We start from the raw sequence: 23,851 nt of genomic DNA, 5'->3' as shown, positions 1-23,851 counted from the left end.
TCCAAAGGCTATCCTGGAATGGATACCTACTGGAAGAAGGAAAAGAGGAAGACCTAGGAGGACATGGATGGATGGAGTACGGGAGTGCATGACAGCCCGAAGCTTAACCAACCAAGCCACACTGAACTGCACTTTATGGTGGGAAAAAATTCCTAACGAGAAATAACTTGTAGGCTGAGGAAACCCATTGTAAACGGAAACACTCCTCTTGAAGAAGAAGCCAAGTTAGCTTAGTTAATTTCAATCCTTCTAAAACTCAGTACTCTTACATCTCATAAAAAGGATTCTTCTGGTCCTATGTTTATCACTGATGATACTCAGATTTCTATACAAGATTACATATCTCTAATAGGGATTACCCTGACTTCTAATCTTTCTCTTGGCATAAGCACATCACAAATATTGCTTCCTCTGCATCTAGAAAACCTGGTTTTCTCTTTCACTTTTAGTATTACTTTTTTCTAAACACTTACTCATCTATACAAATGTAAAATCTGCCATGGAATATTCTTCTAGACTCTATTCAAAAGATATATTCTTCTACACCTGTCTAAACATGTGCCACAACCAGTCAATGTCCTTTTACTGCACAACTTAAATCTCACAAAACTAACTTTTCTTCTTCTTCCTCATTTATACTTCAACTACTGTTTTCTGGAGCAACTGCACTTCGCATGTATTTCCTGAAAATTGAAATCTACAGAAATTCAAGTCTAATGTCAACAAGTATCTTCTTTCATTTTCCCAATCTTCAACCTACACATGGTACTAAGTACAGGTAGCCCTCATTTCGCACTGGTCCAATTTGCGCCGATTCGCAATAGTACCGATCACTAACCACAATGCCATTTTTATTTTTATTTATTTTTGTGATTTTTTTTTATAAATTGAAAGTTTAAAATCATTAGACAAAATTTATTGGCATCATACTGTGCTATGTATCGTGCACTGTTCACGTGATTTTAGCATTAGCATTAGTAGAGGCATTTGATGCAAGAAAGCAAGCTTAAGCATCAGCCAAAAAAAAAAAAAAAAAAACCCACTTCCACTTCACCCCTCTGTTCGTTCAAAATACCTGTCCAGCTGAGCCTTAAACTTATTTAGGCTATCAACCTCCACCACAAGGGATGGAAGTCTGTTCCACCAACCAACCACCCGCTGGCTAAAGGCAAATTTCCGCATGTCTATCCTACATCTGTCTTTCCTCAATTTGAATTTATGCCCTCTCAGGTGATTTTTCTGAGCTAGAGGAAGAATCCCATCAGCATTGAGCATGCTTAAACCATTCAAGGCTTTATACACCTCTATCAGATCACCTCGCTGGTGCCTAGTCTCCAGACACTGTAATTTGCAAAACTTAAGCCTTTCTTCGTAAGAGCACCCCTTTGTTCCATTCACTAATCTTGTTGCCCTTCTCTGTACTCGTTCCAGCAGCTCTACATCCTTCTTGAAATGAGGCCTCCAGACCTGTATACAGTACTCTAGGTGTGGCCTGACCATCGCCTTATACAATGGAATAATCACCTCCTTATCCCTGCTGGAAAAATTCCTGTATATCATTGACAATACTCCATGAGCTACTCTTGCAGCCCGTCTGCACTGCTCAGAGAACTTCATATCTGCCTGCACAACCACCCCCAAGTCCCTTTCATTCTCTACCAATGTCAGTGTTGTATCACAGAGTTGATACGTTGCTCTGGGGTTGCTGTTTCCCATGTGTAGTACTTTACATTTGTCAATGTTAAACTTCATTTGCCACCTCTCAGCCCATCTGCTCAACCTTTCCAGATCCTGTTGCAGCAGCATAGTGTCAGTAGTGTCCTTGACAACCCTGCCAATCTTTGTATCGTCTGCAAACTTGGACATTAAGCCCGATATACCATCATTAATATCATTTATAAATACAGAAAACAATAATGGACCCAACACTGAGCCCTGAGGGACTCCACTAATAACATCAGTCCACGATGAGCAGTGTCCATTGATTACCACTCTCTGTCTTCTCCCCCTCAACCACCCCTTTATCCATAGCAGCAATTTGCCTCCAATGTCACACTGCTCCAATTTGTGTAGCAGTCTTCCATGTGCAACAGTATCAAAAGCCTTTCTAAGATCCAAGTATATAATATCAAAGTTATTCCCTGCATCCAGTTCTTTTGTGACTGCATCATAGTATCCAATCAAGTTGGTCAGGCAAGACTTCCCCTTAACAAAGCCATGCTGTGTCTGAGCTATAACTGAAGTCTTGTCTAAATGATCCTGCAGTGCTTCTTTAACCAGTGCCTCCATTAATTTTCCTGGAACAGAAGTTAAGCTCACAGGTCTATAATTACTTGTGTCAGCCTTTGATCCTCCTTTGTGAATTGGGGTCACATTTGCACATTTCCAGTCTATGGGTACCTCCCCTGAGTCCAAGGGAGCCCTCATAATTATGGCTAAGGGTTTGCTTACTTCCTTTGCTGCCTCCTTTAATATAACTGGATAGATCCCATCCACCCCGGGTGCCTTTCTTGTGTTTATCTTCAACAGTTTCTCCTCCACTTTACTCCCAGTTATTTCAAGATTCTGTAGCTTACTGCTAGAGTTGAATACACCTCTGGCATTCCACTCGCTGAATAACTCCTCATGTGTGAATGTCGATGCAAAATATTCATTTAGTTTGTTAGCTACCTGAGCAGGATCATCAACACTTGACCCATCAATATCAAGTGGACCAATCTGATTCATCCCCTTCCTTCTAGAGTTTACATAAGTAAAGAACTCTTTGCTGTTTTTCTTTGCATCCCTTGCCAAGGATTTCTCGTAATCTGCCTTCGCCCGCCTAACCTCCTTTGTAACTTGGTTGCATATCAACTTGTATCTATCATAGGCTTCTGTGTCATGTGTTAATTTGTATGTATCCCATGCATTTTTCTTCTCTGCCATATGCCTCATTAGTTCATCTGACATCCATTTTGGCCTAAACCTTGAACAATATTTCTTAGTTGGTATGTAAAGCCTAGTAGCTTCCAAGATAAGTTCTTTGAATGCTTCCCATTTTGAATTTGCTGTTGGTAACATCATCAGTTGGTCCCACTGTATAGAATTTAAATACTGTCTCAGTCCATCGTAGTCACCTTTACGGAAGCAATAACCCTTCCCTTTACCCCTAATGGTAGTTACCTCTTTGAGTAAATCCCACTTCAGCACACTGTGATCACTGCCACCTAGTGGTTCATTTATCTGCAGATTCTTAATGCATGAAGAATCACTGCTGATAATCAAATCAAGAGTATTACTCCCTCTAGTTGCCTCCCGAACATGCTGATGTAGAAAACAATCATCCAATAAATCCACAAAAGCCCTGCTAGTGTGTGAGTAACCAGCCCCCAAATTCCAGTCAATATCTGGGAAATTAAAATCTCCCATTATAAGACACTCTGATTTACTGGCCCACTCTATTTCCCTGTACAGTTCCTTATTATACTCATCAGAGTCATTAGGCCTATAGCACACTCCTACTCTCAATTTTGATCTCCCAATGTTTATGTCACACCAAACCGACTCCACACTGCACTGTCCAGCGATGTCGACTGGCTTCACTTCCTTGGTTTTTATGTGTTTCTTAACTAATAGCGTAACACCTCCCCCCTTCCTATCCTGTCTATCCTTTCTGTAGACGTTGTACTCCCCAAATTGCAGTTCCGCATCCCTTATATCTGTGTGACACCACGTCTCTGATATCCCAACAATATCTGCCTTCGATGTTTTGAGCAATACCTCAAATTCATCAAATTTATTTACTAAACTCCTAGCATTGGTGTACACGCAAGTATACCTGCACCTGTTTCTATTCTTAGCTACCCTAACACAACCCATGTGTTTACTTGTACCGCAATGGCTCCCAGCAGTCTCTGAAATACCATGCATCTTGTTTTTCAGGCTTCTGCTCATTCTAATAGAAGCAGTGCAAGAATCTCTTTCACCTCTGCCAGTGGCTACTGTCAATCTATTGGTCTTTGTCTCCCCCCCAAGCTAGCAGTTTTCCGACCCACCTAACACTGCCTCGATAGCATCAGCAAATATTCTTGCACCCTTTCTATTTAAGTGTATCCCATCCCTGTAGAAGCAATCTCTCCTGTTAACAAGTACAGTCCAGGCTGAAAAAAATTCTACCCCTTGAGCCTTGCACAATCTTTCCAGGGCCGAATTGATCGACAAGGCTCTCATCATATACTCCCTCCTATCGTGTCTGGGCAGAATTGCAGACACTTTCAAATTCAACCCTAATTCTCGGCTTTTGTTCAACAGTGACCTGTACTTGTTAAGTAATTCTGCCGGTCTCCTACTCTTAATATTATTAGTGCCAACGTGTACAACTATATCACCTTTTGGGCCCTTAAAAGATGATATTCCATTTGTGCCGATTTAGGACAATCTGGGCCAATCAGCAATTAGCGCATTCGTATCAGAGCCGAGAAATATTCCCGCCCTCAAAGTAACTACTCGTGGATGCGGGTAGTAAAAGTCCATGCAGTGAAGCATTCTGTTGGTTGTTGTTTACACTATTTACACGTGTTGAAAATTTATTATACTAACATATTTTTATTAATTGTGCTATTAATAAATTAAATAATAATAACAGTGATAGCTGTGTGCAGTTTTTTCCAATCGTGTTATAAAGTTTTTAATTTAATAGAATAAAGACACACCATGTCTGGTAAAAGCAGTTAATCGAATTCTAGTGCAATATTCAGAGGATAGAATCTGATGAAAGCCGCCTAATGTGTGTAGGGCTATGAATATGCCTTCATCGACTATTACTACAACTATGAAGAATGCTAATAAAAAAAAAAAAAACATTCGTTTTTTTTTTAAGTAGTAGGTAAAATTTTTGGTGTCTGGAACGTAACCCTGTGATTTCCGATTGACTCCATTATATAAAGGGTTCCATTTGTGCCGATTCCATCTGCGCATGTCCTCCGAGGAACATAACCCCGACGTAAATCGAGGTCTACCTGTACTATAGGTTCTAACACCTTTCACATTTGGGGTTTTCATATTAGAAAAATATATAAATAAGTTGTATAAGCAGAATCAATGAATTCTTGGTGGCTGCCTTCAGCAATTTTCTACTAGGGGAAACCGCAGGCAAGACTAGGGAGCACCCATACTTCTCAGGTCACATTTCCATAGTGAACTGTTGAGAGAGAGCCAAGTTCTCGCTGATGCTGTTATGCAACATGTTTAATGCCTTTCCTTTAGTTTGGCTGCAGAGGAATTATCATCTTTGAGTTTGTGATTTCTTTAGTTTAGTATTTTATAGATCGTATTTGGGCATTAGTAAATGGTTGGTTGGTTGTTCTGCAGCGGTTCACTATGGAAATAAGACCTTTTCGGTAACTACAGATGTGGGTGCTCCCTGATCAAGTCATGCCTATGGTTCCAACTTTTATCTTTCTTTCATTTTGTTAGTTTTCTTGAATGAAGCCTTGAGGTGTTTAATACTTTGAATACACTGAGTAAGCTCAATGCTGATGGAATTTTTTCTCTTGTTCAGACTATACATGTGAGGGCATAAATTCGGACTGAGGATGAATGGTTGCAGGACAGATGTGCAGAAGTATGCTTCAGCCAGCAAGTAGATTGTTGGAACAAACTTTCATCTGGTCTTGCAGAGGTAGGTAGTTTAAACAAACTCAAAGAACTAGACAAATTGTTAGAGAGAGTGGGCTGGTGATATGGGAAGGTTTTTTTTTTTTTTTTTTTTTAAACCCTGATGCTGCATAAGTTTGTTTTCTTGCATTATTTGCCACTACTAATACATATTTGCCTGTAGGATATTACAGGTTGACCATCACTAATCCAGCACCCCACAGGTCCCAACGCTGCCGGATCAACGGCGTTTATTTTAGAACATGGTCCTTGCGGTTGTCACAGACATTCACTCAGATATGCCAGACAAGCTGTACTTGCTACCTGGGAGTCTAAAACAAGGTGATGCGACTGATATTCGGGTGACACTCAAGTCAAGTGGACCCAATTTCGGCACAGTCCGGACAGTCTGTGACAACCAAATCCTCTGTTTGCACTTTCACGATGGTGGGACTGTTAGTAATCCTGGGTATAACCACCATGCACAAGTACATGGTGGGTGACCATCCAGGTGTGAACCAACGTAAGCAGGGGCCGAGGTGTGGCACCCACATGACATGAAGGAATGCCGCCCCTCTATGTTACCAGGCAGTACTAGGTGCTAGATGACTCTCATCTACCGGGGAAATACCCCCACTTTCCTTATTGGAGACTTGAAGTGGTGGAACCCATGTTTAGTCTCTAGAGCTAAGTTCCGGTCAACCCTTCCCCTCCTCTTCCATCATGCAGTATGAATGATGACTTTTGAGGTTATGATGAACATCGTGGCGAGATCCATTACGCCTTACATTCTGAGGCTACAGCTCTAAAACGGTGTTCGCAGGCCGGCCGCTAGTTAGAACACCAGAACGAACCTATTGGTTCAGTCCGGTGTACTAACGCTCTCTAGGAGGCTTCCAGATCAGCTAGTGTATAATCTTGCACCTCTACTCTGCCAGATAGTGACTGGAGGGAGTCCAAGTAGAGTGTGTGTGTGGGGGGGGGGAGGATTGTTGAGGCCACGTTATGTCAAGGATCTGGGTATATTCTTACCATGTGTACGCTATATCCAAAAATTTAATTACTTCATACAGCATATCCCACCCACTTTTCTTACTATTGAATACACCATGAATTGTCAAACTAATAGAGCAAGCTTATCTGCAAAAAGATCTAAACCTCCCAAACACTTTCTAATTCATTTCACAAATATACGTGGTTTCAATTCTAATCTAAAGGATGTCCATTTCCACTTGCAGTCTGCCAAACCCCATGTACTTTTTCTGATAGAATCTCACTTATCGGTTGATTCAACTACTGCTCATCTCAGATGCCCAAATTATTCACTGTATGATTCCTTTCGCCTCAAAGGTGGTACATGTGCATATGTCCATTCTGATATTCCCTGTCAGAGACTTGGCAATTTGGAATCTCCTCTCTTCGATCTTCTCTGGCTTAAAATCCCTCTACCTCATTGTGCCAAATTCATCTGTTATCTCTACCGTTCTCCCAACTCCACTAATCACTTGGAGCTCTTTGACTTCCTCTCTTTGCAATTTGACTTTCCAGTCCAACTTTCCTAACAGTGAGGTAATTGTCCTTGGTGATTTTAATGTTCACAACTCCAACTGGCTTCGATTTTCTAGTCACACCGACCCAGCTGGTCGAGATGCAGAGGCTTTTGCAATTACTAATGACCTTGCACAGACTGTTCATTTACCTACAAGAATACTGGACAATCCTAATCATACAGTCAACACGCTTGATCTTTTTCTCACAAACAATCCTTCTAAGTACACGGTCGAAGTGAGAGGTCCTTTAGGCACTTCAGATGAGAACTTGGTGATTGTCTCTTCTCCAATGGAGCTGTTATCTCATTGCTATTCCCAAACTCGTGTTGTTTGGCATTACAAGAATGCAAAATGGAATGATCTGCGAGATTTCTTTTCTTCTTTTCCCTGGTTGGATTACTGTTTCAAAACTTCTGATGTCAACTTTTGCTCAGATCGTGTCGGTGAAATTATTCTTGTAGGAATGGAATCCTTTATCCCATACTCCTCTTTAAAATCTCGTCCTTTATTTAAACCTTGGTTTTCCAATAAATGTGCTAAGGCTGTTCAAAGAGAAGAATGTTGCATATTGTAATCTGCTTGTTTCTAATTCTTCAGCTTCATTTTCTGCCTACACCAAAGCTTGCAACAATTGTAAAGCAGTTATTATTAATCAGTCCGAACTAGAGTTTGAACAGGCTAAGAATAGAAAACTTGCTTCTTGCCCTAATGGTAGCCGAGCATTCTGGTCTCTTGCCAAGGCTATTGCCCACCTCTCCTCCCACCACTGTCCAAACCAGATGGTTCTGTTGTCACTTCAGCCAAGGATAAAAGTGACCTGCTAGCATCCCGTTTTTCTTCCAACTCATGTATTAATGATCTTGCCTCCCTCCATTCCCAACATGCTCCATTCAATGTTTCCTGTGGTCTTCCGTCAAAAGGAGGTCAGAAGGAATTTGACAAATCGTGATGCTAAGAAAGCTCCAGGTCCTGATGGTATTTCTCCATTTGTTCTCAAAATCTGTGCTCCTGAACTTACTCCTATTCTTTGCTGCCCTTTTTCACTTTCTTATTCCAAAGGTGTTTTTCCTTCTGCTTGGAAATTTGCTCTTATCCAGCCAGTTCCTAAAAAGGGTGACAAATCCCTCCCATCCAATTATCGTCCCATTGCAATTATTTCTACTCTTTCTAAAGTAATGGAGAAATCCATTAACTGCCAAATCTTAAACTACCTAGAAAACTTCCATCTGATCAACGATCGCCAGTATGGATTCCGCCAGAGTCGATCCACTGGAGATATTCTGGCTTATGTTACCCATTTATGGACTAATTCAATGGAAAGGTTCAGTGAAACACAAATAGTCTTGATATCTCAAAGGGTTTCGATCGTGTTTGGCATAATGGTCTTCTAAACAAACTTTCATCTTATGGTTTGCCCTCTGTTTTTGTAATTGGTTATCCAGTTTTCTCTCTGATTGCTCACTGAGGTTGATAGTAGATGGCTCTGTCTTCTAACTTCTCCACTAATTCCGGTGTTCCCTAAGGTCCAGTTCCTTCCCCCACTCTTTTCCTCTTGTATATTAATGACTTTCTTCCATTGACTGGAAATCCTATCCATAATTTTACCGATGATATTTTTTACTTGCATACAAGTAACAGTGTTGCCATAGTTTCATGTGGTAAAGAAGTGTTTAATTTGAACTTAATCATTTTGTGATACCACATATGATTTTCTTTTCTTTGTTTTAACACTTTTTACAGGTGCCTCCGTAGCCAGGTGGGAAGGAGCAGCAGTGCACACGCTTCTTGATTAGACCGGGGTTCGAGCCCGTCACCACCAAACACGGAGGATGCGGATAGATCAGGGAATGACCACGGCATATCCCCAGAGCAATATGGTCTTTGTTGCTAATGCTCCTAAACAACCAAAAAACAAACAAACAAACTTTTTTTTCTTTTAATGGGCTGGAAAGAATAAGAAAGAAAAAGGGGAATGTCAAAATTTTTGGAAGAAAACCAATTAACCAATCCTACTTGCACCAACTTTTCACCATTGTTTTGGGAGTGGTGACTTGCTTTTATGGCTCTTCTGTGGACATATCAGTGGGAGCTGATCTGCACATTTACTATGGAAAATTTCAATTTAACTATTTATGATACTATTTAAATTTTTTTTTTTTTTTTTTTTTTCAGTTTAAATAAAAAAAAAAAATTATACCTTTTTCTTTTGAAAGGAGATTTTGGCATGTCTGCAGTAGGCACTAATTGTTCTCCCGGTCTAATCCACAGGATAGGTCCATCATTGCTCTCCTGAGGTGAAGTCATCTGGACGGATGATAAAGATCCCCATGGCATTGTCAACCGCAAGAAAGGGCACTGCTCTAACATCTGCAAAAATTCTGGGAAATATCCTCCAACTTCTTCATGAACTGTACCAACTATACTAATTTGATGAAGTGGACCAAAGCGGAATGTTCCACTGCTATAATATCTGTGTATCTATTGAAAAAGAAAGTTTTTTTTTTTTTTTTTTTTTTTAAAATATGGAATAGATACTAAGAAAAACAAAAATAAAAAATCAAATTTATTAGATAGTAACCAATAAATACAGCAAAGTCATGGATATCAGTGATGCAAAAAACCTTAGTATTATTAAAGACCAGAAGATACAACGAGGCTAGGCTTTTGCTTCATCAACCATAACACACATTTTTTTATTCATCCCTCATATCATACACCCTTTCACCACCAAAAGGTAAGCATAACATTCCAGTTGCTCCTTAAACTTTACCAGAATGTCAGTCTTTCTCACCTAGGAAAGCAATTTATTGAAACAGATGACAAGGTGACCAAACATAAACTTCCTTTCATAGAGTCTATTAATTTTCCTAATAGTTCATATCTCTACACTTTGGTTTTGTGTTCTTAGTTCAATGTGAAAATTTCACTGTGAAATTGAAATTACACACAGCATTGTTTACTAAAATGCCAGAGTGCACTAAACCAATAAAGTTAATCATAAAGGCTACAATCATAAGGATCAATTTCCTCATACTGGAGAAGTCCCAGTATATCACCAATCCATAGAGATTGATCTAAGGATGAAGCGGTTAACTATCAATTTGACAGCTGACTTTTAGTGGTAGTGAAAAATACGAGACAATGGTTAAGAATACAGTAAAGAATAAAGGTATACACGATTTACTCAAGGAAACGATTGTGACAATTTCAGTCACGAAACTAGAACAAATAACTTTGACACTGAAAAGAATACAAAGTATTTAACTCTATCCAACACAAAAGAATGCTATTTTTTTTTTTTTTGGTTTTTTAGTAGCATTAGCAACTAAGGCCATATTGCTCCGGGAATATGCGGTGGTCATTCCCTTGACCTTTCCGCATCCTCCGTATTTGGTGGTGACGGGCTCGAACCCCAGTCTAATCAAGAAGCGTGTACTACGCACTGCTGCTCCTTCCCACCTGGCTACGGAGGCGCCCACACAAGAATGCCATATAAGCTAAAATGCGGGATTCTAGGTGCATGACAGGAACCAAAGGGTTGTAATTAATGGTTACCCTTCAGAATGAGCAAGGATTAGAAGAGGTTTCTAGAGGATTGGTGCTGGGACCATTTCTGTTTGATTTATAAACCGAAGAAGGGATATAATATCAAAATTTGCATCGATGCTAATGATGTGAAGAAAAGATGAAAGGTTTCAATTCAAATTTGCATTTGTCCATGTTCTTCACTGGCTGTGTATATATATATATATATATTTTTTTTTTTTATTTTTTATTTTTTTTTTTTTATCTCATTAAATAACAGGTCTATGTAGGTTAATCAACTTTTGGTTGACCTAACAGCCATTGTCACTTCTTTCAAGTTAAATTTAATTTTATTGTTTATCAAGTATTATTGTTTGGTTAAATTCTGAATAGTGTTGTGTCTTCTAAGTAAAAGCAACCAACTCTGTCTTCAATAGTGTTGTTCACTTTTTTTGGAACAAAATTTAATGCACTTATGTTTTTTTAACCACCTAGTATGGAAAGAAGTTCTGGTACTGCTAATGCACGTGCAATCACATCTTTGCTGATACCAGATATCATGTTACATCGGCCTCTTTGAAATCAACTGCTTTTATACTTCTTCCATTTTAAATAAGAAAAGATTTTCTTAGCACTAGAAAAGAAAAAAACTAAGATTAACCTCAGGATTTTCTGAACACTGTTATTCTGTTTTTTTTTTTTTTTTTTTTTATTTTGGTAGTTGTTGGCGCATCGGTCCCAAGGTTTTTGCAGTACTTTGATCCAAGCCCGAGGCGGGATTCGAACCCACGACCTTTGGGTTGCCAGGCAGGCACTTTACCCACCTGGCTTGTTATTCTGTATTTATTAACAAAAGAGAATATCTTCAGCTTCGGAAACTGTTAATGAGAAATTCTATACCCTGTTCTTCCTCTAAGCAATAATATTTAAAAGCATTAAATAAATTTATCTTCTGCAATGTGAGATAATGAGTCACAATTGGTGGAGGTAGTATCGCTTATCCATTGGTTTATGGTAATTTCTGTTACTATTTTCCTGTCCATTAATGTCAAATTTAGAAAATTCGAGCTCTGATTTTTCTTCACCTCATGAGTAGTCCAGGTTATCATCAATGAGTAGTGGCCAACCATTGCCTTTCGGAAATGTTGGATATTTCTTAATTTTTATCAGAAAACAAGTAGAAGGAAAGGAGAAGATCTACCAGGAAAAAAACAGGAGCTTTTCTTTTTCTTTCATCCAGACTTTATACTTCAATACAGTACTCACTGTATTGAAGTATACAGTGTACTGTATTTCAAACACTGGCATCCTTAGGTATTTTCTCTGTAGATTTTTACTAAGATTGTCTGTTGAGACAATCACTGATTATGATTATGTCACGAGACAATCACCAATAACTGATTATGACTGCTTCAGAAAAGATAATACTGTTACAGACTTTGCTCTCTTCAAAAATGTTGAATATTTTTATTTATTTATTTTTTTTAAGAATGGCTCTGCTGTTTATATATGGCTGTCAAGGGCACTTCCAAAGTTGTATAAGAAAGAGATTTAAATCAGACTGGTTCCACCCACCTACTCACACCAGGAGGATATTTGGAAAACTGTTAGTGAGATCTTTAATAACTTCTGGTAAGTTCTCACAACAAAATTTACAGAACTGATAGTGTAAAACATCTATTGCATCATCTATTTCTTTTAGCTTCAATGGTACTGAAAGTATTGGAAACATAAAAAAAAAAAAATCTTAATTTTCAAGTCTGAAAGTGACATGTTGCCATCTAATAAAATTTGCATTACCCCAGCATTTTATAAAACAATTTTTCATTGAGAATAATTGACCATGTAGTCGCATTAGCATTAGAAAAGACATATGATGCAAGAAAGCAAGCTTATTTAGCATCAGCCAAAAAAAACAAACAAAACAAAAAAAAAAAAAAAAGTTTCCTGTTTCACCCATCCATTCACTCCAAAAGTTTGTCTACTTCAGCCTTGAATTTATTTAAGTTGTCAACTTCCACAATGACAGATGGAAAGTTTGTTCCAGCAATCAACTACCCGCTGGCTAAAGGCAAATTTCCAGACATCCAATCTATAATTGTCTTTCTCAATTTGAATTTATGCCTCCTCAGATGAGTAATCTGAGCAAGAGGAAAAATCCCAACAGCACTGAGCTCACTGAAACCATTCAAGGCCTTATACACCTCAATCAGATCACCTCGCAGGTGACTAGTCTGCAGGCACTGCACTTTGCAAAACTTAAAGCCTACCTTCATAACAACCACCCTTTGTTCCACTCACTAATCTTGTTGCGCTTCTCTGTACTAGTTCTAGTAGCTCAACATCTTTCCCAAAAGGAGGCCTCCAGACCTATAAGCAGTACTCAAGGTGTGGCCTGACCATTGCCTTATACTAGAGGATAATCACCTTATTCGTGCTAGCAAAATTCCTATATATCATTGACAAGTCCCCATGAGCTAATGCAGAGAAAATGTCTTATCTGATTGCACAATTACCTCCAGGATTTTTTTTATTCACCAATACCCCGAGTGTAGTACTGCACAGCTGGTATGTTAATCTTGGATTACTGATACCCATATGCAGTACTTTGCATTTGTCCATGTTAAACCGCAGCAATATTTTTTTTTTTTTTTTTTTTGTTTTTATCATTGTTTTGTTCGGATTTTTTTTTTTTTTTTTTTTTTTTTGGCTGGTGCAGCATAAGCCATAGGCTTTCTTGCACCATGCGGCCATTACTAATACTAATAAGTACCTCCTCACCAAAAAATAGAACTGAAACATCACCTCTTGTTCCAGTTTCTTCCACTAGAGATGGGCTTAATGGTAATTTTTCTACTTAACAGTGACAGCTGTAGATGCTTCTTAAAAAAAAAAAAAAGCACCATTACCTTTATCAGTGATAAAAGTCACAAGTTCTCATGAGAGATGATTTCAGAATGTAAGGCATATCACACATTACCCATATACACTGGTGTTCAAAAAAAATGCACTGCCTACAAATTTAACATTTCAAACCCTTTTTCGCGATGCTATGTTACATTAATGACTAGCATCACAAATAGAAATATAAACAAAAGATATTTATTAATAGTTAGGGCAAAGTTAAGTAATATTTGACAGGTGCTCTCAAAATATTCCAAAATGAGCATTTGCTGCTGTTGCTGTTGTTTGGTTTTTAGGAGCATTAGCAACTAAGGCCATATTGCTCCGGGAATATGTGGTGGTCATTCCCTTGACCTTTCCGCATCCTCCGTATTTGGTGGTGACGGGCTCGAACCCCGGTCTAATCAAGAAGCGTGTGCTACACACTGCTGCTCCTTCCCACCTGGCTACGGAGGCGCCCTGAGCATTTGCAACCTTTATACAACAGTTTTGGTAAACACGACAATTATGGATGAAATGTTATCAGAAGCCCTCAAATTGCTTCGGTTTATCATTTTAAATGGAAAACAAAATGAAAAGTTCACCAGGTGCAAACTAATATTTAGTTGAACTGCCTCTGGCCTTGATGACAGAGCACACTGTTGAGGCATTGACAAGATCAATTTCTGAAGATAACCAACTGATAACTCGTGGTTCCAAACATGAATATGGCTTCCTGACATTCACTCAGGGTCTTTGGTTCTTTTCTGGCAACTGCAGATTCCACACGATGCCAACATTTCTCTATAGGATTCAGGTCCAGGCCGTTTCCTGGCCAGCTAAGAGTTGTAATAGACTGTTCTTCCAACCATTTTTTTGTCTGTAACAAATGTAAACACGTTACTCTTGAACTTCTAATGGAGAAATGAAGCTAAAGTAACTACAGAAGTGCCTACTTAAACTTTTTGCCCAATGACAAGGAGCAGAGTCATCCTGAAAGATGCAGTTACTTGGCAGGTTGAATTGGCCTCAAACAGTTGGCACAAATTTGCCTTCCAATATAGCCAGATATCCACTGGCATTTACAGAACCTTTTATAAACTGCAGGTGACCTACTGCGTGATATGAAATGCACCCTCGTATCATTTGGATGGTAGGGAATTTCACTGTAGACACAATACAGTCTGGATGGTATTCTTCACCACGTGTACAGAAAATTGTTTTTATCACATCAGAGCCATGCAAGTTGAATTTCTTCTCATCCGAGAAAATAACTGGACTTCCACTGCTCGTGGGTCCATTTGACATGCTCTTTACACCAAATTAATCAGGCCTTTTTAATTTTTTGTGTGAGGAGGGGCTTCTTCTTAGGATGACGGGCTACAAGTCCACTTTTGAAGAGGCATCTTCTGACTGTTACTGCACTTGCTACCACTCCTGTTTGTTCTTCCCATTCTATTTTCAGACGAAGAAGCTTTACAGTTTTTAAGGCATAAGCGCTTCAAAACGAGGACTGGATTGCATCCAGTTCCTTTTTTTCTATTAGCAGAACCAGTATTCTTGAGTTTGGAAAGAAATCTACTCACTGTCAACTGATTACAAGACATTCTTCTCTTTCTTGATGATTCCCTTCTACTTCTGACTCTCTCTCTCTCTCTCTCTCTTGGTAATTCAGAATTTTTTTTTTTTTTTTTTTTTTTTTTTTTTCAGCTGGTGCAGCATAAGCCACAGGCTTCCTTGCACCATATGGCTAATAATAATAATAATATGACAGGAAGAATATCCTTTCTCGCATAAAGCAACAATAGCACTCTTTCTTCATGGTGTCAACCGCACGTAACTCACCATCCTGTCACAAGCAAGGAACGACTGCAACTCTTGCAGAGCGTGCTTATATAATTGAAAGTAACAGCTGATGCAATATTACGTCGTCACCTACACATGTCAATCTTATCTGATGCAACATGTAAGAAATACTGCCATATACTTATGTTATTCAGATGACAATTACAATTTTAAGGGGTGATGCACTTTCTTTGAACACAAGTGTATTGCATGTAATAGGTATTTATAATAACTTATTAAAAGGGGGAGAAAATCAAATTATTGAAGAAGCAGTTACTATATTTTTATTAAATTACTTAAAAAGAACTTTACTATTATCTGCATAAACACAATAATACTTACATTTAAGTTCTTAAGTTTTAAAATTTCTGGAACTTATGTGACTTTACTTGTCACTTATAATATTTCAAGCATTGGAGAACAACTGTTCTTTGCATGGCATGGATGTTGCTAAAACACCGATTTATTTTTTTATTATTATTATTTTTAAAAAATTTGGCCAGATACAGATAGAAATTTTGGTTATTGCGCCAATAAAAGGATTTTGGTGCTTCTAAACTTCACTGCAGTTTTGCAAGTTTCACAAAGCATGTGAAGCTGAAATTATTGAATTCAAATCAGATTGAAAATTTACCCCAACCCCTGTCATGTTTGTTTACTGTTAACTCATTCAGCCTTGAAGCCTTTATTAAATTAAATTCTTCTGCTAATAATCCTATAATTTTTTTGTTATCTGCAGCTTATTATATAAACAGAGCAGTTTGAATTGCGCATCGACAGCATTTTGCTAAATTCCAAGTTCCAAAATATTTCAGGAAAACCAATCTGCAAATTCAAAACAACATTTTTTTTTTTTTTTTTTTAGGTGACTACCAGGTCTTCTTGTGACAGCTTATAACAGGCAGAAAGTAACCCCTATAATAACACCATGACCTGGATTGCAGTAGCACAGTTTTCACTGCTTATTTTTTTTCATTACTTTCACAAATGATTTTAAAATTTTGCACAGTCCAGGGAAAATTTGCTACCCTTCAGTCAACAGTATTGGCAGAATTGTCTAAGCACTAGTATGCTTTTACCACCTCTTCTAATTCTGAGAAACATCCTAACATATAACAGGTTGAATTCTGTCAGTTGGCACATCCTGCAGTAATCATTTTGTTGTCTGGCTTGCATTCTGTTGGTATTTTGTATGCACACTGCTGCTTCTTTTAAAATATAAAATATGTAGTTTGCACATATATAATTTTAATTACTTCCAGTTGTAAACTCTGCACAATTAAATTCAGGTTACATGAAATGTTTCCAGCACAGAACTTTAACCAACTAACATGTGGCACCTCCGTAGCCAGGTGGGCAGGAGCAGCAGTGCGTAGCACACGCTTCTTGATTAGACCGGGATTCGAGCCCGTGACCACCAAATACGGAGGATGCGGAAAGGTCAAGGAATGACCACCGCATATCCCCGGAGCAATATAGTCTTAGTTGCTAATGCTCCTAAAAACCAAATAACAAACAAACAACTAACACGTTATATCTCACTTTTATATATCAGATACAGATACTAATACTTTATTATACAGCTAATAATGGTCAGTGAAACTTTATTTCACTTGCTAATTTATTAAAGGGATGTGGGGATTCAACTGAGCAGCATTCCAAAGGTACCAATTGTAATTTGAATTCAATGGTTAACGTTCTACGTTCTACTGCAGAGATCCAGCAGTCAATTGCTAAGCAGAATTTATCAACATTTTCTAGTTTTTTTGAATTTGGATTCTAAATTGCTGATTATATTAATAGAAGGCAGGAAGGAAGATATAATTTTTCTTGATGGTAATTCATTTGACAGATTTAATTCTTTTGCTAAAGCAGCACAACGAAACCTTGTACGTTCCTTATACAGGTAGTTCTCGATTTTACAAGTTAATTCGTTCCTAATGCGCTCATAAAGCGGGAATTTATTTCCCATAGACACAAGGTTAAAAATAGGGGTTACATTCTCAACAATGAAATTACTTAGCTAATTAGTTTATGTTTAAACAATGATTGATTTATCGAAAGAAATGCAAATGTAGCCTGTAAAATCAAGCAAATTATAATAATAGAAAAATTATTTATGACTTACAAATGTTAAAGAATGTTTATTCTTCATCATCAACTAAACGCACACTTGTTGATCACTCATTATTGGCTCGGCACTTGTTGGTTGGTTTGTTGCACAAGGAGTCGTCTTCTTCAGAAATGTTTCAAGAGGCATTTGTTTCCAAGATAATCTTCTCGTTTATAATTGCTTGCAGTAACAGAAAAGCCCAATAAACGGGAAAGTGCAAATTGTTTTTATTATTTTATGGTCGTGACCTCCAGAAATGTGATTTAGAAAAATATCACGAAGGCATTTAAAATTGATTCTTATAACAGAACATATGATAACGATGAAAGTGTAGTGCATTTTAATGATTTTAATTGGTAACTAATACAATTTACAAACCATGCTCATGACCTTAAAAATGACATTTTAGAGAGATAAATAGCTTAGTTATACAGTGAAAATTTCAACTCCCGAGATCTTGAAACAAATTACCAAAAAATAATGTTACTGGGTTCACGTTACGATATTTTATCAATACGATGGTGTCTCTGGAACTGATTAATATCGTAAAGCAGGGTACACTGTATTGTAAAGCTATGCTCGTGGTTTGGTATGCGGTATTTATGAATGTTTAACATTCATTTTTTGCAATTAATGTTCATATTCTCGATTTTGTTGATACTTGGGGGAAAAAAACCTCGTAAACCCGGGAACTCGTAAAGCGAAAACTTGTAAAGCGAGAACTACCTGTCCTAAAAAGTTGTAAGTCCATCTTAAATAAACCCAATAGAGCAGTATCAATTTTTTTTTATCCCTTCTGCGTGAAGGAAATTCACTTAGGAATTAAACTTGGTAATATGGATGACTGTGTTTTTTTTTTTTTTTACTTACTTGTACATTGACTTCCTCTTGATGACAAAGCAGCTTTATATAAACTTTATCAATAATTCTGACCTCAACATTTTTAGTTAGGAGTTCCTGTTCCAAATGGCTCATTTTTTAAATGAGCCATCCTAACATTCTAGAGTTAGAATGTTAGGAATGTTCCAATAATGGGCTGTGTTCAAATTTTTAAAGCAAGTGCATTTCCAGTTTTATCAGAAAAAGATCTGAAGGGTTTTCTTATCCCACCCAGCCAGGTAAGTATCCCATCTCACTCTCAGCATTTCTATTAGAAACTCTTAAAATGCCAAATTCTTTTCCTTATGGAGGTTCATTAATTTGTTTAGCTCTATTGATTCCTAGTGATTGCTTGTTTTACTTTTCAATTTTGTAGCTCACGCTTCTTGATTGGATCAGGGTTCGAGCCCGTCACCACCAAATACGGAGGATGCGGAAAGATCAGGGAATGACCACCGCATATCCCGGAGCAATATGGCCTTAGTTGTTAATGCTCCTAAAAACCAAATAATAAACAACAAAAAACTTTTCAATTTTGTAACTGAAAAGCGATCATATGCTTCCTTCACCACTTCCTTAAATAGACTTGTCAGAGATTGCCACTGTTGTACCATTCTAGTTAAAACATTTGCCAAAATTTACATACATTGTTCAAAATCTTCTTTTACTTCAGTGTGGTATGCATTAACTGAAACTGTCTCAATTTGTTGTTCTTTTTACCACTTTCGTAAAAGGATAGACCTAGCATAACGTAAGTTTTATTAGAAAATATATCGTATTTTTGATATTGTATATCGCATTTATCGTATTTTTATTAAATAGGCTTAGTCGCGTTCTTTGGCTTATTTTTGAAATTTAGCTAGTGATTTTGTAAGTCATGATTCACTACTCATACTTCTATTGTTTTGGTGCAAATATTGTAGCATGCAACCAGTAGTGCAGAAGAATAGTAGGGTTTTAATTGTAATAAATAAATAGTTTGGTTTTTAATCGCTTTCTGGGCATAAATCTTTTGTATTTAGCTAAGGATATAATTAATTTAACACTGATTGTTACAGTATGTGTAGCTTGATAGCATAAGGTATAACATAAAACTAGATAGTGTAATACTTATCACAGCATTCACTTACCATAGTATTGATTAGTCCAGTATAGAATAGTATAGTCAATTAATCAATTAAATTTATTAGCCTTATTAATTTTCATTGTTAATTAAATTGTATTTAAATGGTAATCATACCCCAGACTAGAGCAGCAAAGCAATGTGCACAAAGTAGCGGGAGTACTATGACTCAGAGGAGAACTGAAGAGGGCAATTCTCCAATGCATTACAGCCTAAAAAAATGAGCAACTTGTGAAATGTTTGCAGACTTTCTGTAACAGGACATGATGTGGCCAAGGAGGATGTCTTTGTGTGCTAGATGCAGTGTCAAGACATTAGGCGCCAACTCAATGTTCTGATGGGCATCTGTGAGTTTGAAAAGTTGGGTTGATGCTCTTGAAGGTGTTAAATCCATCAAGCTCTCAGCTGCCCAACTCAACCCCAGAGCTCACCCTTGTGCATCAGGCAACACAGTGGCAATCTACATGGCAGAATGTGCTGGTGTCACAGGAGCTAGTTATTGTCGGTGGCTATTGCCAGGGAGATGGGAAATATTATGCAAAAAGAATAGGTGGAATAGGACAAGGGTATGCCTGCCAGGGTCAAAAGTTGATTATGTTGTAGAGCAGATATCTTTTAACCTCTTCATGGATTATCCCAAGATATCTTGTTTTTAGTTTTAAATGTTATTTGGAACTACAAGAAATATCACAGGATACAATAATACCTGAAGCAAACAATAATACATCCAAATTTAGGACTGAAATGTATTTTCTATGGTATTTATCTGGCTAATTTTGCATCAGGCAGGTAAATCCTGCGCTTTCTAAGGATTTTCTTACGCCTAGTTGTTGTTGTTGTAGGTGACTCTATTGTCAGGGAAACGGGAAACATATTGTGCAAAAAATTTGGTGAAATTTGCCCCTGGCAGACATACCAGGGTATGTCTGCCAGGGGCAAAGTTTGATGACGTTGTAGGGCAGATATCCTTTAAGGGCACAATATTGTTGTACACATTGGCACTAATGATATTAAGAGTAGGAGACCGGCAGAATTACTTATCAAGTACAGGGCAATGCTGAAAAAAAGCTGTAAGTTACAGCTGAATTTTGAAAATGTCTGCAATTCTGCCCAGACACGACAGGAGGGAGTATATGATGAGAGCCTTGTCGATCAATTCAAGCCCTGGAGAGATTGTGCAAGGCTCAAGGGGTAGAATTTTTCTCCGCCTGGTCTGTGCTTGTTAACAGGAGGGACTGCTTCTACAGGTATGGGATACACTTAAATAGAAAGGGCGCAAGAATATTTGCTGATGCTATCAAGGCAGTGGCACTAATGATATTAAGAGTAGGAGACCGGCAGAATTACTTATCAAGTACAGGGCAATGCTGAAAAAAAGCTGTAAGTTACAGCTGAATTTTGAAAATGTCTGCAATTCTGCCCAGACACGACAGGAGGGAGTATATGATGAGAGCCTTGTCGATCAATTCAAGCCCTGGAGAGATTGTGCAAGGCTCAAGGGGTAGAATTTTTCTCCGCCTGGTCTGTGCTTGTTAACAGGAGGGACTGCTTCTACAGGTATGGGATACACTTAAATAGAAAGGGCGCAAGAATATTTGCTGATGCTATCAAGGCAGAGTCAGGTGGGTTGGAAAATTGCTAGCTTCGGGGGGGGGGTGTATACAGACTAATGGATTAACATTAGCCACTGGCAGAAGTAAAAGTGATTCTTGCACTACTTCTATTGAAATGCAATTGAGCAGCAACCTGGAAAGCAAGGCAAAGGGAATTTCCAGGACTGCTGGGAGTCATAGTGGAACAAGTAAATACATGGGCTGTGTTAGGGTTACTAAGAGTAGAAACAGGTGCATGTATACTTGCATGAACACCAATGCTAGAAGTAAAGTTAATAAATTCGATGAGCTTCAAGTGCTAGTCAAGACATCAAAGGCATATATTGTTGGGATATCAGAGACACGGTGTCACACAGACATAAGCAGTGCAGAACTGGAATTTGGGGAGTACAACATGTACAGAAAGGATAGACAGGACAGGAAGGGAGGAGGGGTGAAGCTGTTAGTTAAGAAACACATAAAATCTAAGGAAGTGCATCCAATTGATGTTGGTGGACAATGCAACGTTGAGTCTGTTTGATGTGACATAAGCACTGGGAAAGGAAAAATGAGAGTATGTGTGTGTGTGTGTTATAGGCCTAATGAATCTGATGAGTATAATGAACAATTGTGCAGAGAAATAGAGTGGGCCAGTAAATTAGTGTCTTATAATGGGGGATTTTAATTTCCCGGATATTGACTGGAATTTGTGGGTTGGTCACTCACACACTAGCAAGGCTTTTGTGGATTTATTGGATGATTGTTTACTACAGCAGCATGTTCGGGAGGCAACTAGAGGAAGTAATACCCTTGATTTGATTATCAGTAGTGATTCTTCATGCATCAAGAAAGAAGCATTGTAGGATCATCTTGACAAGACTTCAGTTATAGCTCGGACACAGCATAGGTTTGTTAAAGGTAAGTCTTGTCTGACTAATTTGATTGGATACTATGATTTAGTCACAAAGGAACTGGATGCAAAGAATAACTTTGATATCATATATTTGGATCTTAGAAAAGCCTTTGATACTGTTGCACATGGAACAGTTGCAGCAGTCTTGCTGCACAAATTGGAGCAGTGTGGCATTGGAGGCAAATGCAGCTGTGGATAAAGGGATGGTTGAGTGGGAGAAGACAAAGAGTGGTGATCAATGGACACTGCTCTTCGTGGACTAATGTTATTAGTGGATTCCCTCAGGGTTCAGTGTTGGGTCCATTGTTTTCAGTATTTATAAATGATATTGATGATGGTATATCAGGCTTAATATCCAAGTTTTCAGACAATATGAAGGTTGGCAGGGTTGTTAATGACAGTACACTGCTGCAACAGGATCTATAAAAGTTGAGCAGATGGGCTGAGAGGTGGAAAATGAAGTTTAACATTGACAAATGTAAAGTACTACATATGGGAAGCAGTAATCCCAGAGTAATGTATGAACCCTGTGGTACCACACAGACAGTCACAGAGAATGAAAAGGACCTGGGTGTAATTGTGCAGGCAGATATGAAGTTTTCTGAGCAGTGCAGACGGTCTGCAAGAGTAGCTCATGGTGTCTTGTCAATGATACACAGGAATTTTTCTAGCAGGGATAAGGATGTGATTATTCCCTTGTATAATGCAATGGTCAAGCCACAACTTGAGTACTGTATACAGGTCTGGAGGCCTCATTTCAAGAAGGATGTAGAGCTGCTGGAACGAGTACAGAGAAGGGCAACAAGATTAGTGAATGGAACAAACGGTTGCTCTTACGAAGAAAGGCTTAAGTTTTGCAAATTACAGTGTCTGGTGACTAGGCACCTGCGAGGTGATCTGATTGAGGTGTATAAAGCCTTGAATGGTTTGAGCATGCTCAACGCAGATGGGATTCTTCCTCTTGCTCATAATAATCACTTGAGAGGGCATAAATTCAAATTGGGGAAAGACGGTTGTAGGATAGCTGTACGGAAGTTTGCCTTTAGCCAGCGGGTGGTTGATTGTTAGAACAAACTTACATCTGTCGTTGTAGAAGTTGATAGCCTATGTACAAAGGGTACTAGGAAAGTTTTGCAATATGACGCAACAATGAATCACAGGAAGCTGCTTGTTGCTGCATGTTGAGACATGTTCATATGTGCATAGTAGCCGCCGCGCCAAGTCGATGGGCTCAGTTATTCATTTGTAGTGAGAGTGTAAAGTGCTTGCGATGGCATCGTGGTCACGAAATGAGATAAGGACAGTTTTGCGGTATAATTTCGTGCGTGGTTTAACCATAGACCAGTGCTTAGAAGAAATGACTCTTGCACTAGATGATGATTGTCCACATCGTACAACGATATTCAGGTGGTATAGAGAATTCCAAAGGGGAAATTTCACTCTGGAGGATTCTGAGAGGCCGGGAAGGCCACGAACGTCAGTTACGGAGGAAAACGTTACTGCTGTGAGGAAAATACTTGACGAAAACAGGCGAGTGACCTACCAACAGATAGAGGATACTTTGGGCCTAAATGCACCAGCAATTCGTTCGATTCTGCAAGATCATTTGCATGTGAAGAAACTTTGTTCTCTCTGGGTGCCGCATCAACTGACTGAAGAGCAGATGACACGACGTGTGACTTGGTGCCGGGAGATTTTAAAAAAGTTTGATAAGGGACAATCTTGGTATGTGAACAACATTGTGACAGGTGACGAGACTTGGCTGTACTCTTACGATCTGCCGACCAAGGCTCA

General features: G+C 38.5%; 1 protein-coding gene across 1 annotated transcript in view; it reads right to left on the bottom strand.

The window, feature by feature from the left end:
* The window catches only part of LOC150076221 (uncharacterized), a 153,418-nt gene that overhangs the window by 40,953 nt on the left and 88,614 nt on the right, over nucleotides 1-23,851 (bottom strand). The window contains exon 4 of the mRNA XM_090387289.1: nucleotides 9,382-9,662. Coding sequence (XP_090243415.1) covers nucleotides 9,382-9,662 — 281 coding nt within the window. The remainder of the gene's footprint in view (nucleotides 1-9,381; nucleotides 9,663-23,851) is intronic.

The sequence above is a fragment of the Mastigoproctus giganteus genome, chromosome 13 (genome assembly GCF_048544385.1).
Source record: "Mastigoproctus giganteus isolate SK-2022 chromosome 13, ASM4854438v1, whole genome shotgun sequence".
Lineage (NCBI taxonomy): Eukaryota > Metazoa > Arthropoda > Arachnida > Uropygi > Thelyphonidae > Mastigoproctus > Mastigoproctus giganteus.
This window is presented reverse-complemented; position numbering and strand designations above follow the sequence as displayed.